Source organism: Lepus europaeus, chromosome 22 (genome assembly GCF_033115175.1).
Source record: "Lepus europaeus isolate LE1 chromosome 22, mLepTim1.pri, whole genome shotgun sequence".
Taxonomy (NCBI): Eukaryota; Metazoa; Chordata; class Mammalia; order Lagomorpha; family Leporidae; genus Lepus; species Lepus europaeus.
This window is the reverse complement of record NC_084848.1, coordinates 9430832-9446266: the sequence shown is the minus strand read 5'-3', so window position 1 is coordinate 9446266 and position 15435 is coordinate 9430832. Positions and strand designations below refer to the sequence as shown.

At 45.9% G+C, this 15435-nt stretch overlaps 1 protein-coding gene across 2 annotated transcripts in view; it reads right to left on the bottom strand.

Annotated features, from left to right (window-relative positions):
* Positions 1-15435, bottom strand: part of BTBD7 (BTB domain containing 7) — a 90505-nt gene that overhangs the window by 17357 nt on the left and 57713 nt on the right. For both annotated transcript variants that reach the window (XM_062181134.1, XM_062181133.1), the window contains 2 exons: positions 3105-3313; positions 1316-1391 (listed from right to left, as the gene is read on the bottom strand). In XM_062181134.1, the coding sequence (XP_062037118.1) occupies positions 1316-1391; positions 3105-3313 (285 nt within the window). The remainder of the gene's footprint in view (positions 1-1315; positions 1392-3104; positions 3314-15435) is intronic.

Sequence of the window (15435 nt, the reverse complement as noted above, 5' to 3'; positions counted from 1 at the left end):
CTGGATGACATGTTAGCCGGGACTCACCCAGCCTCCAAACAGGATACGGCTGTCCCAGGCTGCAGCTTACCCAGCTGTGCCACAAGATCTGCCCCTAAACTTACACTTTTTTAAAAAACAAAAAACCAAACACATTTATTTATTTGAGCAGCAGAGTTATTGAGAGAGAGGGAGACAGAGATAGAAATAGAGATAGATAGAGAGAATCTCATCTGCTGGTTCACAACCCCAAATGACTCTAATAGACAGTAGGGGTTAGACCAGGACAAAGCCAGGAGCCAGGAACTCCATCAGCATCTCCCATGCAGGAAGCAAGGGTCCAAGGACTTGGGACATCTTCCATTGCTTTCCTAGGCACACCAGCAGGGAGCTGGACTGGAAGTGGAGCAATCGGGCCTTGAACCAGTGCTCTGATAGGGGATGCCAGCATCACAGGCAGCAGCTTAACCTGCAAGGCCAGAGTGCAGGCCCCTAAACTTCCATCTTTTAATTCCACTTTCCACTTTGAATTTTTCAAAGTACTCTCATATTGGTATTTAAAATACTTTCCAAATTAATTGTAATGGTTTTCATATTTCAAAAAAAGTTCAAATCTGAGAGTTGCTAGAGGCTTTTGCAGGCCACAGAAAAATAAATCAGGAGAAATAAAATTGACAGCACAGCTCTGTAAATGTACTTTAAAAACCAGTGACTTGAATACTTTAAACAGGTAAATTTTGTGGTATGTAAATTACACCTAAAAAAGCTACTGAAAAATGTCAGGAAAGGGAAATCTGCATTTGATTTTTTCTAATTAAAAGTTGATGATCTGGGTTCAGTTTGTAGAAGAACACAATACTATATGAGGGGAAAAAGGAAGGGGTTGGGCTAACCTTAGACACAAAAAAATCCTGGTGATTCAGAGATAATGTGATCTGGATATGATCCCACCTGCTGCTGTGCAGCAACACCAGCTGAGGTCAGAAATACTGTTTCCCTTTTATCTCCTAAAATGTGTGAAACAATGTGATTCCTGGTTTTTTAAAATATTCATATATTAAATTCACCACTTCAATCATATCAGAGGCTTTTAGTACATTGACACCAGAGTGCAACCACCACTTCCCTCTAACTCCAGAATGTTTTCATTAACAAGGTGCTTTTATAAACCTTTAATAATTATACCAAATTTTTCATTGTAATACTTCCATGAATCAGCCAACATACATTATTAGACACATAAAAAATAGTAAAATTTTCCTTTTTAAGGTTATCAAAGCCTCTGATCTATTTACTTTAACAAACTATACCTCTCCAGCGAATTTTCTGAGCTTACCTCTGTCTGCTATTCTTTTCATCAACTGATGCTCTCCCCACTTAACCAGATATTTAAGGATATCTTGTTCACTTGCCTACAATAAAAAAATGGTTTACATTTGTTTAGTGAAAGTAGATAAATGGTAATTCCGTTAATGACTTTTCCCGTGCCCTTATGTAGACAGAGAACGCAGCTCACCACATTTTACTCTTTACACCGAGAGTTAAACCTGTAGTCCAACAACAGCACACACACACAACACTGTGTTACATATGCTTCATCCATCAACCTTATTCTCAGCTCCAACTACATTTTTATTCTTAATTCCACCTTTTTTAAAAATCCTGTTCCCTTCTAATCATAAATCTATTTTATCTTACTGTATAGTTTCTACACATTGCCTTAAGTTCTTTCTTTTGGAATGAGACAGAGAGAGATAAATGAGACAGGGAGTGACGACTCTCTCCTGGAGAGGCAGGAAGAATGAGACCGGCAGCTTGTCCTGGGAGAAGACTCCTCCGCTGATGGTCAGGACCCTGGAAGCACACCTGTGAAATGGCACAGCATCCCGTGCTTCGCTGCGCTTTACTGAAAATCTTAGAGCAAACCACACTGCTCTTCAGGTGATCTCTACTTCCTAAGAAAGAACGCAGAGCTCCTAAAGACAACAACCTGAGAGAACTGGTAAGTCCTAACTCCCAGAAAGCCTCCAGTCTGGATCAGGATAGTGCAACAGGTCTGCTAATAACACAGACCCTCCACAAACCAAGCCCAAGGGTGGTAACATGTGCCTTGCAACCAAAGCAATCGACAAAGGAAAAGCACAGCTGTTCAATGGATTCTTAACTCTTAATTGCGTTTTGGACTGGGATGGTAGCAGATTATAATTTTTATTGTACAAAGAAATGACAAATGCTCAATGGGTTTATATCTTTTATAGGAGCAGGTGTTTAGCCTAGCACTTAGGATGTCTTTGTCCCCCACCAGAGTCCCTGGGTTTGATACCTGCCTCCAGCTTCCTGATAATGCAAAGCCTGGGAGACAACAGTGATGGCTCAAGAAATGGGTCCATGCCCCTCACCTGGGAGATCTGGACTGAGCTCCTGGCTCCTCCCTCCAAGCCCTCAGCTTGTCACTGTGAGCATGTGGGGAATGAACCAGTGGATGGGAGTTCTCTGTTTCTATGTCTCTAAAAAAATTTTTTTAATTGCTGTAGTTTTTAGCACAAAATTCATGCAGCCAATATAAAAGAAAATTAAGCTTGAACACATAATTTTCCTGAAAGCTTTTTTCTGCAATATTTAAATCTAATCACCAAATTAGGTTAACATATAAGCCAAGGACACAAGAATCTGCTAAAAATGACTTCTGATTAAAAGTAAGTAGTTGAAAACATTATTATACCTTGGCAAAAAACATGTGTGATCCTTACTCAGTGCTGCGCAAGCTAATTAAGTACCTGAGACCTCACCAAAAGGAAAGAAACTGCATCAGCAAATACATGTGAATGGAAACCAGGCGGATCACTGTTGGGATGTGTTTCTGACCTTGCCTACTGCCTCAATCTCACTTGGGTGTAGCTGGTTACGACCTGGGCTTGTTCACAATCGAGTCATGGCAGCAGTGCGCATGGAGGGCCAGTGAGTCACAAGGCTTTTGCTGTATAAATATGAAGAGAGTATTCATGGGTGGTTTGATCACTGTGTCACTCCCTCTGCCTTGCCCTCACTGGAAGAGTAAGAGCACAGATGGGCTTCCTGGCGCACATATGAATGACAATGAATTTGAGAGGTGTATAAATGATTACCTGTAGGTAGTCAGACTGGATAGCAGTAAGCAGATGGTCTTTGCTGAGTTCATAAAAAACATCCGAAGTCATGACCTGGGAAAATTCCTCACAGAGGAAATGCAATGCTTGTCGGTGGACCCATTTAGAGCCGTATGGATGAGAGCTCCACTTGAGGATGGCAATTAAGGTATCTAATGAGATGCTCTCAGCAATGATATCCTCACAGCCTAAAAGAGAAGGCAAATAACTTCTTCAGATTAATCATAAATATTACTTTTTGAACATTAGAGTGCTAGACACTATATTTGAAAGTAGCAGTAGTTAAAAAAAAAAAAAAAAGAACAAAATAAAATCCATGAAAATCACCAAGACTTGGTAGGATGAGGTAACTGTAGATGACATCCATGGAAATCTACTGCCCCACAGACAGATCAATAGAAAAAGGCAGTGAATCTTTCCAATTGGTCCAGGAAATAAATATCTATGTACAAAATCAACAATGTGAGTGAGATACTAGCGTGGAAAGCAATGGATGAAGCAGGAAAGGAGGGCAGGCAGAGCTGACATAGCTGTGGAGCTGGCCAGAGGAAACAGAGATGACAGCTGACTGATGGAAGAACCCACACCTGAGCAGACAGGTGGGCTGCCGACTACAGAGATATCTGTTTTTGTATGGTCCTAATAAAAACATAACACTTTGCACTGGTTTTCATTAATCCCTTAGGAAACAGGCAAAATATCAAAAGTTTCATGCTCACCTGGGTTTAATTCTAGCAAACATGAAAAGAATAAATGGTTTAAGGGAAATGGGCCAGGATCCTGGAAAAAGAAACTACAGCATTCTAAGTGCTCAAGAAGCAAAGAAGAAAATCCGAGGTAGTTAGCTATTCTCTTTAGGAAAGATCGTTTCAAAAGACAAAGATAAAATAGAAGTAAACCCTGGGGGACAAACATTGTGGAGGGGAAATGGCTGGGCAGCAGTTTTTCATTAATGTGAACAGAAGTTTAGCCTCCACCAGCAGCAGCAACAAAGTGGCTCCACATACTGCTAACAAGCTCAGAGCTTTAGGACACGGCCGAAAGAACGGGCTCCCACCGGTGCCAGAGACTTTCAGGATCCAAATTTATATGTGAAGCCATGAAAGATGGGAAGGGAAAGAAAGGGGGTGACATCCAGCTTCAGATGATATAAGATTGTCAGTGGCCAATATAAGTAATGCCTCATCCCCTTTTACGAAAGGTACCACATACAAAGCATCACAGATGTCTAGCATTGTAACAGAAGGAACGACAGAAGCCCGACAGTCTCAGGCTTTCAGGATTCCCGCACTCAGTCCTCATCAAGGGGCCAGTGCTGCCCTGCTCCCCCATGGAGTGCTGCGTTGTTCTGGGCACTGATGAAAACTGCAGGATTCTCAGGAGGGCACAGGAACAGCAGAGTCTGAGATGTGAGCCAGGAGGAGAGTGCCAAGCAGAAGAGATTACCTGTCTTTATGTAAGGGAGGCTGGCGACACACATAAGAGCTTTTACTGTCTGATGGAACTGACATCAATGCCAAGTCCTGGGAAACAAATGTTACAAGTAGGGAGACTTTTGCTTCAGTGTTGGGGAGTTTCTAACAATGAGCAGGTCTCTCTTCTCTTCTGTTATATAAAGGATCCCTCTGGAGAAGTGTAGGTGCAGAGGCTGGCTCTCCACACTAGGGATGGAGGACAAGAACCTGATACTGAAGATTAGAACCATGGCCAGAGACACCCAGGCTGCTTTTGTTACAAAAGATAACATTTTTGCAAAAACAGTAACAGAAAAACTGCAGGATTAATTTATTTAGTCTAAACACTAAAACATATTTGTATAAGGAATTCTGAGACCACCGCAGTGAGATCTGCACGTGACACCCAAGGGTACACATACACACTGGTGAGAGGAGGGAACCAGTGACAAGCTCTGATGTCCGAGCGCTGAATGCTGAGCGGAGGACCCAAGTCATCCGCAGCTAGCAGAGGGCTTCCGCTGGTCTGCTGTCTCAGAGCGGCCACTGGAGAAGAACTGAGTGGGATGAGTCAGTCTGGTACGAAAGGCAATCTCCCAAGATGTGTTTGGAATGATGATGAAGAGGAAATTGAGATAAAAGGGGGTTATTTAAAGTGATAGGTCACATTCCTACTAAACCAGTATATTGGCAGAGGTAAAGAAAGAGAATTAAACACCATCACACATTCAAATTTCTGAGGTTTAACAAACAGCAGGTTGTGGAAGGAAAAATTGGGCTTTGGAATTAAACACCTTGGACTTGAAATTCCACCCCTGTATGTCACTCAGTAGCAAAGTGACTTGGGCAAGTCACTTAATTCTCTGAGCCTGAAGTTTTCTCATCTGTAATGGTGGGGTCACATTTCCTAACTCACAGGGTTGTCAGCAGATTTATCAAACTGCACCCTCGACATCCTCCACCTGCTCAAACATTCTGGAGTGGATACCCTGTGCTCAGCGTGGTGAACACGGCTCTTCCTACTGCCCGTTTCCTTGTGACGTTATCTGTCTCCATGGCCCTCACTCACTCTGCATCCCTGTTTCTTCCCAACCTCAGCTTCAGCCAGAGCTCTCTCCCAACTCACGGAGCAGTTCCACAGGGACATTCCACTGACAACCTAACTGTAAGTCCATTAGTTTCCTCTGGGGAATCCATTAGTTTCTCTTAATGCACTTTAGAGAAGGGCATCACACTCACAGCCTCTGTCATCACAGCCAGACACCTGAGTAACTGATGTGAATCTTCTCCTGGAGCCCAAGTCCAGGCTCTCACCAGAGGCTGGCATCCTTCTCTTGTCTCCGCCCCCCACCCCAAACCTCCCTGAATCTCTACCACTTCTGCTTCATGATCGGATACTTTCTCTAGGCATTACTGGAAGAGCCTTAAAAAATCCTCATCTCTAGTTTCTCCTCTTCGACTACATTCTTCACGCTGTGGCCAGAGTGGAAAATATGCTACATAGGCAACTGTAATGAATCATTCAACAGCTCGACTTCAAACAGAAAATCCAGAGGACACATCTCTGGATGACCTGGCCCTGTCCACACATTCCACACTCCAGTTTCCTGAATCCACCAAACTCCTGTAGCTCCAGGTTTTCCAGATGTCCTTTCACTTTTCCAAAAATGCTAACTCTGTCTTAATTCCTCAATATCCTAAAACACTCAGCTTGGACTTTGCCCCTTTGAAGAGCCTACTCTTTTTTTTTTTTCTCTTTTAAATATTTATTTATTTATTTGAAAGGCAGAGTTACAGAGAGGCAGAGAGAGAGAGAGAGAGAGAGAGAGAGAGAGAGAGAGAGAGGAAAAAGAATATCTTCCCCATGTGCTGGTTCAACCCCCAGGTGGCCACAACAACAGGAGCTGCACTGATCCGAAGCCAGGAGCCAGGAGCTTCTGCCGGGTCTCCTACGCGGGTGCAGGGGCCCAAGTGCTTGGGCCATCTTCCACTGCTTTCCCAGAAGAGCCCACTCCATTCTCCCCAGAGCCTACGTGGGCTGTGAGGCAGGGTCACACCCCATCTGAAAGTTTCTCTGCTGCTCTGTGCTCTGCACAACAACTGAGAGCTCCTCCAGGGGAGAGGCCCTACCTGCTCTCTGTACAGTGCCTAACATTGAGATTCATTAGTTAACAGCATCAAGAGAAAGAACATTTTGAAAAACTTATGTGTATGTATCAAGCTTTGCACTACAGACCTACCTGAGAATGTATGACGAGAAAGGTGGCGCTGTTGCTACTTTCATTTTGTAGATAGGAAAACTAAGACTCATGGACATTAAGTAACTTGCCCAAGGTCATACAGCCAGGAAGATTAGTCATACTTAAACATACCCCTCCCTTCCTGCCTAAAAATGTCCCCTCCCCCTTTTTATGCCTCTAACCTTATGTTTTTCTACTAATCAATGCTCATTAGAACTCATCCATTTAGAACCACTTCTCTCAGGAACAGAAAAGCACCTTTATTATAAACACGGTGATAGTGGCTGGCACCGTGGCTCACTAGGCTAATCCTCTGCCTGCAGCACCAGCACCCAGGGTTCCAGTCCCGGTTGGGGTGCCGGATTCTGTCCTGGTTGCTCCTTTTCCAGTCCAGCTCTCTGCTGTGGCCCGGGAAGGCAGTGGAGGATGGCCCAGGTGCTTGGGCCCTGTACCTGCATGGGAGACCGGGGGGGAGGCACCTGGCTCCTGGTGCAGCGCGCCGGCCGTAGCGGCTATCTGGGGAGTGGGCCAGCGGAGGGAAGACCTTTCTCTGTGTGTGTGTCTCTCTCACTGTCTAAAGGGATGCATCTTATTTATTCAAATTAATACTTGGACATCATGATAAAGGGTTTCAATGGTGATGATATGCCCTTTGTCAAGGCTATTGATACTGGAATGAAGACGTCAACACAGCAGGAAGGCAGGAGGCGTGCTGGCAGGGAAAGGCCAGCAGGTGGGATGCCCAGGGCTTCAAACAACGCCACCTTCTTGGTCCATTTGGGTCCAGTTTTGTAGGTCCAAAACATGATCAACACATTCAGAGATGTTTGGATTCTTCGTGACAAAGCGATGTTAGCAAATGTGTCAAGACCAGAGCATACATCAGCACAGCCATCTAGTGAGCAGAGTGCCACATGTCCTATCTCAGCACTTCTCAAAGTATCTTGGGTTTCGTTCTTTTCTTCTGTCATGGGCTTGTGACACTTCAGTAAAATTTGGCATGAATGCTACAAGGTCAAACTGCTCGAAAAGTTTCTAAATGCTTACCACTCTCAATTCCTGCACTTAGCTCACCGAATAGGGCTGCTCCACCTGAACCCCCTCCTTTTTTGGGAACAGGGCTTTCCCTCTTGCTTTCTGCCATAGAGAGAACGTGCTGTGGCCAGCCTGTTGGTCACAGGAGGAAAGTGAGCAGCACTGGAGCAGAGCCACTAGAGTGGAGGCAGCTGCTGCGCACTGATGTAGGGGTGCCTCAGCAAGCTGTGAGAAGTAACTGTTCATTGCCAAACGCCCTGGAGGTTCTCAGGTGGTTCGTTACACAGCACTGGTTGACCAGTAAACCATCTAACATTCTGGAGAGCCTCAAAAGCTTTTATTCACAATTTCCTTGTAATAGAAAAATACCACCTGTAGCGAAAGCATTTATGAACAAAGGGCAGCTTTTCATCACTACTGCTGTGAAGATGGCACAAGGTATGAAGTCAACGTCCTCAAATTCCTTTTGTGGGGTGGGCATTATCCTTGCAGTTACGCTGCTGGTAAAGACACACACATCACATGTCGGAGTCCTGGGCTCCACAGCCAGCTCCCGCGCCTGATTCTACCCTCTTAAAACGCAGATCCTGGGCGACAGCAGTGGTGGCTCAAGTACCTGGGCTGCAGCCACCCGTGGGGGAGACCTGGATCAAGTTTCTGGCTCCTGACTTTGGCACAGCCCAACCCCAGCCACTGTGATAATCTGGGAGGTGAACCAGTAGGTGGGAGCTCCCTTTCCATTTCTCGGTCTCTAAAATACAACTAAAAAGGTGGAAGGAAATAAAATTCATTTTGTTTGTGTGATAATCACACTGTACAGATATACCTCCTACTTGCTTAAACGCTCTCTTCTATTCTCTTTCACTGAATATTTTTTTCTAATTCTTAATGTGGGCAAAAATGTCTTTCAAAATGTTGAGCTATATAACCATATGAATGCAAAATCAAGGCTGAGATATAAAGAAATAAAACAAATTAATTTGGAATTTAGTAATACAAATGATTGTTACTGCTGCACATTAAATATGGTCACTTTCTGGTTTTATCAAAATTTTTATTTTTCTCCTCACTGTGTTCCTCTGGTAACTACAGTAAGCCTCCATGCTGCCAGCTCTCTGAATACACTGTAAGGGTCCATCTTTCTCCCCCCATGTTCTTCCTAATTCCTAGTACCCTACTTGTATCCCAACGCCACTGGGAAACCGGTTTTCAACAGCTCACCAGGAAACGCGTAAGGCTCCCAGGTTCAGAGTCTCACCCTGGGGCAGAGCTGGGAACAGGAGGAAGGAGACAGGAAGTGAAGCAGGCAGGGAACGGCTGGCGGTGATTCTCTCTCATGCGACGTGCACAGCGTCACAGGCTCACGGCATGGTCAGCCTTACATGGGTATGGTGATTCTGTCTTATCGTGCGACGTGCACAGCGTCACAGGCTCACGGCATGGTCGGCCTTACATGGGTATGGTGATTCTGTCTTATCGTGCGACGTGTACAGCGTCACAGGCTCACGGCATGGTCAGCCTTACATGGGTATGGTGATTCTGTCTTATCGTGCGACGTGTACAGCGTCACAGGCTCACGGCATGGTCGGCCTTACATGGGTATGGTGATTCTGTCTTATCGTGCGACGTGCACAGCGTCACAGGCTCACGGCATGGTCGGCCTTACATGGGTATGGTGACTTCAGCAGTACTGGAGGCAGGGATGGGACTTCAAAGTGCAAACAGGAAAAGTTGTTTTGATTCTTTCCTACTAACACACATATGACTGATTCTGAGTACCAAGGAAAGGAATTATGAATCAAGCAGGAAGTGAGGGTGCTAGGAAGTAGTAAGTACAGCCTGGGCTTTGATTTCCAGCAGTTCTACCACTAACTCTTGACTACCCCACTTGCCAGCTGATTCAAACACACCGGCTGTGAGTCTCAGTCCCCACACGGAGGCTTCAACAATCCACGAGTGTTCTGAGGATTAGCTTGGCTACAGGGGAGCCAAAGTGTCTATATACTGTTCTTCTTATAGGCTAGAAATCTTAAATTTCTACTGTGCCTGCCCTCCTTTAGCTCTTGTATCTTAGTGGGCAGCATGTCTTGCTGACTCTTCTTTCAACATACAAGTTGGCTAGCTTCTTTATTTTCCATTCCCACCAACATCGTCTGTGTCCCAATCCCCAGCACCTCATCCTGAAAAGCTTCCTCCCGTGTCCTTCCCTCCAGTATTCATCCATACTGAGCACACTGTTGAAAGGTTTAAGTTTTCTAAAACAGCAGCACCATCACATCACCCCTATATATCTTTACTTTATAAAGTCGACTGAGAATCCCAGCTCCAAGGCACAAAATGAGAGTTAGACATAGGGAAGGAAGACAAGCCAACCAGCTCCTCGGTGTCCATAGTAGCCAGACATCACACTTTGAGACTTCTGAGAGCTGACAATAAATTCTCCTCTCTTACATTCCTCAGGAGGACCGTGCTGAGAACACGTCTGATCCCAGGGCCTCCAGTGTGCCGGGCTCAGTGATTCACTCTCATTCTGCTCTCCTTTCCCAGCTCCCTCTCCCTCTCCCTCCAGTTCATGGGATTACTTTCCAGATAAATGACTTACACACTTGCCTTTATTCCAGCCTGTGCTCAGAGCAGGAATTGTAGGGAACAGGAAGAAACATCCAAAGATAGCTAGTTAACCAGAAATGGCCCTAGAAGTCAGGATTCTTGAATGAAATTCTCAGACTAACTTCTTCTAAATGGCAAAAAAAAAAAAAAAAAAAAAAAAAAAAAAAAAAAAAGAAAAAAGAAAAAAAAAAAAAAGAAAAGAAGAAAGAAAAAGAAAACCCCACCCCAGAAGACTCCATTCCTATTGGCAGGTGGGGTGTAATGACCTCTGCATACAGCAGTGAATTAAAATGGGGTGTACATGGAAAGTGAAATATTAGCTCAGCAGTAGTGGTGGCACATGAATGGAATGGGAACACTAGGCACTATGAGGCCCTGATGTTGGCAGGTTTTAGTTAACAGGTTTCAAAACCATGAAAAAAGAAAACAAGTTCCAACTCCCAAATCTAGGCATTCTTGTCTGAAGACTTCCAGGCTAGTATTTAAAGAGAACCTGTTTCCTGCAGCTGCAAGGCAGACAGCCAGCACCAAGGCTCCAGATTTCACTTTAAGGATATCAGCGCTACAAATGACTTGAGTAAAACCTCAACAAGGCCTGAAAGGAACACTTGGACACAGAAACATGGTATGGGGCGATTTGGGTGGATGAGTTGAGCATATTTATCTGAATTTTCTGGGCTGGGAAAGCAGCTCCTCCAACTCCTTGCTGGAGACCCTGCAGGTGCCTAAAACGATGATACTTGTCCTCCCTAAGATCTGCCCCTGCCTCTTCTCACTACCTCCAAACCAATAACCAGAATCAGGTTCACAGCAGTCTAAGAACAAAAAACACAGTACCTGCTCTGGGACAGAAAAATCAGACACCCAAAGCACTACAAGGCCTGGCTCTGTGGACTGGCAGACCGTGGAGGTACACTTGTGGGGGACATGGGACATCCTGCACACGCTGGACCAGGGTACTAGGTTTGTGATGGAGTTCATGTGGAACCTAAGGGGCATCTTCTGGTTGCTTTCCCCGGCGATGACTTAGACCTGGCAATTGTAGCACCTACTGATGGGGGAACCAACACATCAGATCCTCTGGGTTGAAGGTCTGGGTTACCTCACCTGGGAGGTCGCTGAGACCGCTGAAGTACTGGCAAAGGCTACTGAAATTCTAGGATGGGTAAGGGAAGGAGATTGTGCTGGTTCTTCACCTTGCTTAAGCTAGAACTATTTCCCATAACCTCTATTCCTGTATGGTTCCAAAGCTGAGTGGGAGAGAGGGAGAGGGAGAGAGAGAGAGGGAGGAAGGGAGGAAGAGAAGAGAGAAAGAGAGAGAGAGGAAGGGAGGTATGGAGGAGGGAGGGAGGGAGAGGGAGACAGAGGGAGAGGAAGGGAGGGAGGGAGGAAGAGAAGGAGAGAGAGAGAGAGAGAGAGAGAGAGAGAGGAAGGGAGGGAGGGAGAAGGGGAGAGGGAGGGAGGGAGAGGGAGACAGAGGGAGAGAGAGGGAGGGAGGGAGGGAGGAAGAGAAGAAGAGAGAGAGGAAGGGAGGGAGGGAGAGGGAGAGAGGGAGGGAGAGAGGGAGAGAGAGGGGGGGAGAGGGAGAGGGAGAGAGAGAGGGAGAGGGAGAGGGAGAGAGAGAGGGAGAGAGAGAGAGAGAGAGAGAGGAGCCTGGAAGGCAGAAGGGAGCAGCAGCCATTACTCTGTCACTGCGGCTAGATGTGGTGACAGGCAGATGCAGCAGTGCCCATGGGTCCAGGCTTGTCCTTGCTTCTCCATTTCTCTGCACCCACCACTTCCTCCCAACCCCAGCCCTGCTGACCAACACTGCAGCTGCAGACCCATGGACATCACTTGCTCTCCATGAGCCCCCACTGGGGTGGCTGGAGATGCCTGGCTCCTCAGGATGACAACTCCTCTGGATCCTTTGGTTCTCAGACCTTCGCTTCTCCAGTTCCTGCCACAAGCGTGGAAGGTCCATTCCTACAGTCATTCTCTTACCCTGTAAGTCAGTCGCTCAGCTGCCCTGACTGAAGTCTGATAAAGTCATGATGAGAATATCAGTGTTCCCAGCCAGCTGCAGCAGCTAGACTGTGGTTAATTCCACCACCTTCTCTCAATTCAATCTTCTGCAGAGGTACGGCTGACCACCCAGACAACTCTGTGATAAGCTGGATTTAATGGAGCATAGAAATTGATCTGAATGACACAAAAAGTAGACAGAGTTAAGCAACTGATGCCCACTTCACACTCTGTCTTTCGCGGCAGCAATCCTGTTTCAAAGCTATAACCTGCAAGCACCTTGCCTCAGCTATCCCGTCCTGCCTCTTGCTCACTGCTATGGAAATCCTGACAACCTGAAGCAGGCACCTCTGGGAATCTGCTAGGCACATATGCACACCAGGAGTTGGAAGGGAGTGAACAGACCAGGTAAACATTTCTTCCAGTGGGGGAGTACAAGCTGGTGGATAAATGCAGCCCTCTGGTTTCCCTCACTTGTACAATTCTGAAGTGTATTTCATGTGGCTCATCACAAGGTTCCAGCAAGATCAAGTCCAGTTGCCCATAGCAATGATAAGCTCAGAACACATACTTGTTTTGGCTCTATCTCATTCCATTTTACCCTTCCCAGACACCTACTCTTATTCTGGGAGAATTTCCCAAAATATACTATCTGTATGCAAGACTTATCCTAGGTTTTCGTTTCTGGAAGAAATCTAGGCTAAGAAAGAGCAGACACAAAAATCCTCAGTCTTGACAATGATCTACAAGAAATAATTAACATAATTTTGAATTATTGCCTATATTTTGGCCAAATTAATGGACTATCCAGCCCTGGACTCCAGGTTACTTTCTAGACTGAGAAAGAAAGGAAGGAAGAAAAGGTATGTGCACGCCAAGCTCTGTGCTAGAAACAGAGGAATAAAATGAAATTATGGCTCTCAACCTCAAGAAGTTAACAACCTACTAGGACAGGTGGAAATGGAGTAGGTGTCTCAAGTTTCCGCAGCGAGGGGACACCAAAAGTACACTGTAAGGGGCAGGTATTTCGTGCAGTAGTTAAGATGCCACTTGGCACTTGGGACATCTGCACTGGGCTGCCTGGCTTTGAGTCCCCGCTCCACTTCTGGTTCCAGTTTCCTGTTCACGTGCACCCTGGGCGGCAGCAGGTGACGGTGTAAGCGCTTGGGTCCCTGCCACCGAACAGGACATCTGCATTGAGTTCCAAGGTCCTGGCTTTGAACTGGCCCAGTTCAAAGTGCAGTTACAGGCACAGGGGAAGTGAGCTAGTGGATGGAAGAGCTCTCTTTCTTTCAAATAAATATATAAAAAAGTTAACAACCACACAGGCATTATGGAAAAGTGGGTTAAGCTGCTACCTCAGATGCTCACATCCCATTTAGGAATTCCTATTATACAATCCCACCTCTACTTCCAATCCAGCTTCCTTCACCAGACTACAGTCCAGGTACTTGGGTTTCTGCCAATCACATTAAAGACCCAGATAGTTTCTGGCTCCTGGCTTCAGGTTGGCCCAGGTCCAGTGGTTGCAGGTGTTTAGGGAATGAACTGGCAGGTAGACGATCTCTCTTTTCCCAGTTACTCTGCCTTTCAAATAAATAATAAGTAAAACTTAAAAAAATATACTTTATGGGATGGGAAAGAACATCATGGGAAATGCAGAAAGAACACCCACTGTGTGATAGTTGTTAAGATTTTAAGTGATCATGAAGGGCCAGTGTTGTGGCAAAGCAGGTAAAGCTGCCTGCCACCTGCGATGCTAGCATCCCATATGGGCACTGGTTCCTGTCCTGGCTACTCCACTCTGATCCAGCTCCCTGCTGATGGCTTGGGAAAGCAGTGGAAGATGGATTGAGTGTTTGGGCCCCTGCCACCCACATGGGAGACTTGAATAAAGTTCCTGGCTTTGACCTGCCCCAGCCTTTGCTGTTGCAGCCATCTGGGGAGTGAAGCAGTGGGCGGAAGATTTTTCTGTCTCTCTCTAACTCTTTCAAATAAATAAATAAATAAATAAATTTTTTTTTGACAGGCAGAGTGGATAGTGAGAGAGAGAGAGACAGAGAGAAAGGTCTTCCTTTTTGCCGTTGGTTCACCCTCCAATGGCTACCACGGCCGGCACATCTCGCTGATCCGAAGCCAGGAGCCAGGTGCTTCTCCTGGTCTCCCATGAGGGTGCAGGGCCCAAGCACTTGGGCCATCCTCCACTGCCTTCCCAGGCCATAGCAGAGAGCTGGCCTGGAAGAAGGGCAACTGGGATAGAATCTGGCGCCCCAACCGGGACTAGAACCCGGTGTGCCAGCACTGCAAGGCGGAGGATTAGCCTGTTAAGCCACGGCGCCGGCCATAAATAAATATTTAAAAAAAAAAAAAAAGTGACCATGAATAAGTGTTTGATTTCAAGAAATGACTTATTAGGGCCAGCGCCGTGGCTCAATAGGCTAATCCTCTGCCTGTGGCGCCGGCACACCGGGTTCTAGTCCTGGTTGGGGCGCCAGATTCTGTCCCGGTTGCTCCTCTTCCAGTCCAGCTCTCTGCTATGGCCCGGGAGTGCAGTGGAGGATGGCCCAAGTGCTTGGGCCCTGCACCCGCATGGGAGACCAGGAGGAAGCACTTGGCTCCTGGCTTCGGATCAGCGCAGTGCGCCGGCTGCAGCGGCCATTGGGGGTGAACCAACGGAAGGAAGACCTTTCTCTCTGTCTCTCTCTCTCTCACTGTCTAACTCTGCCTGTCCAAAAAAAAAAAAAGACTTATTGGAAAAAAAAAGAATATTCAAAAATACAATCTAGGTTTCTTCTAGTTGCCTATAACTCATCAATATTGTAGATCAATAGTGATTCAAATAGTTTGAACCTATTTTCCCAGAAATGAGATCATCAAATTTACTCTATAAAAACCAAAGTACAAGGGTACTTCAAAAGTTCATGGAAAATGGAAATAAAATTTATTTTGGTGCAAAAATTTTTTTGA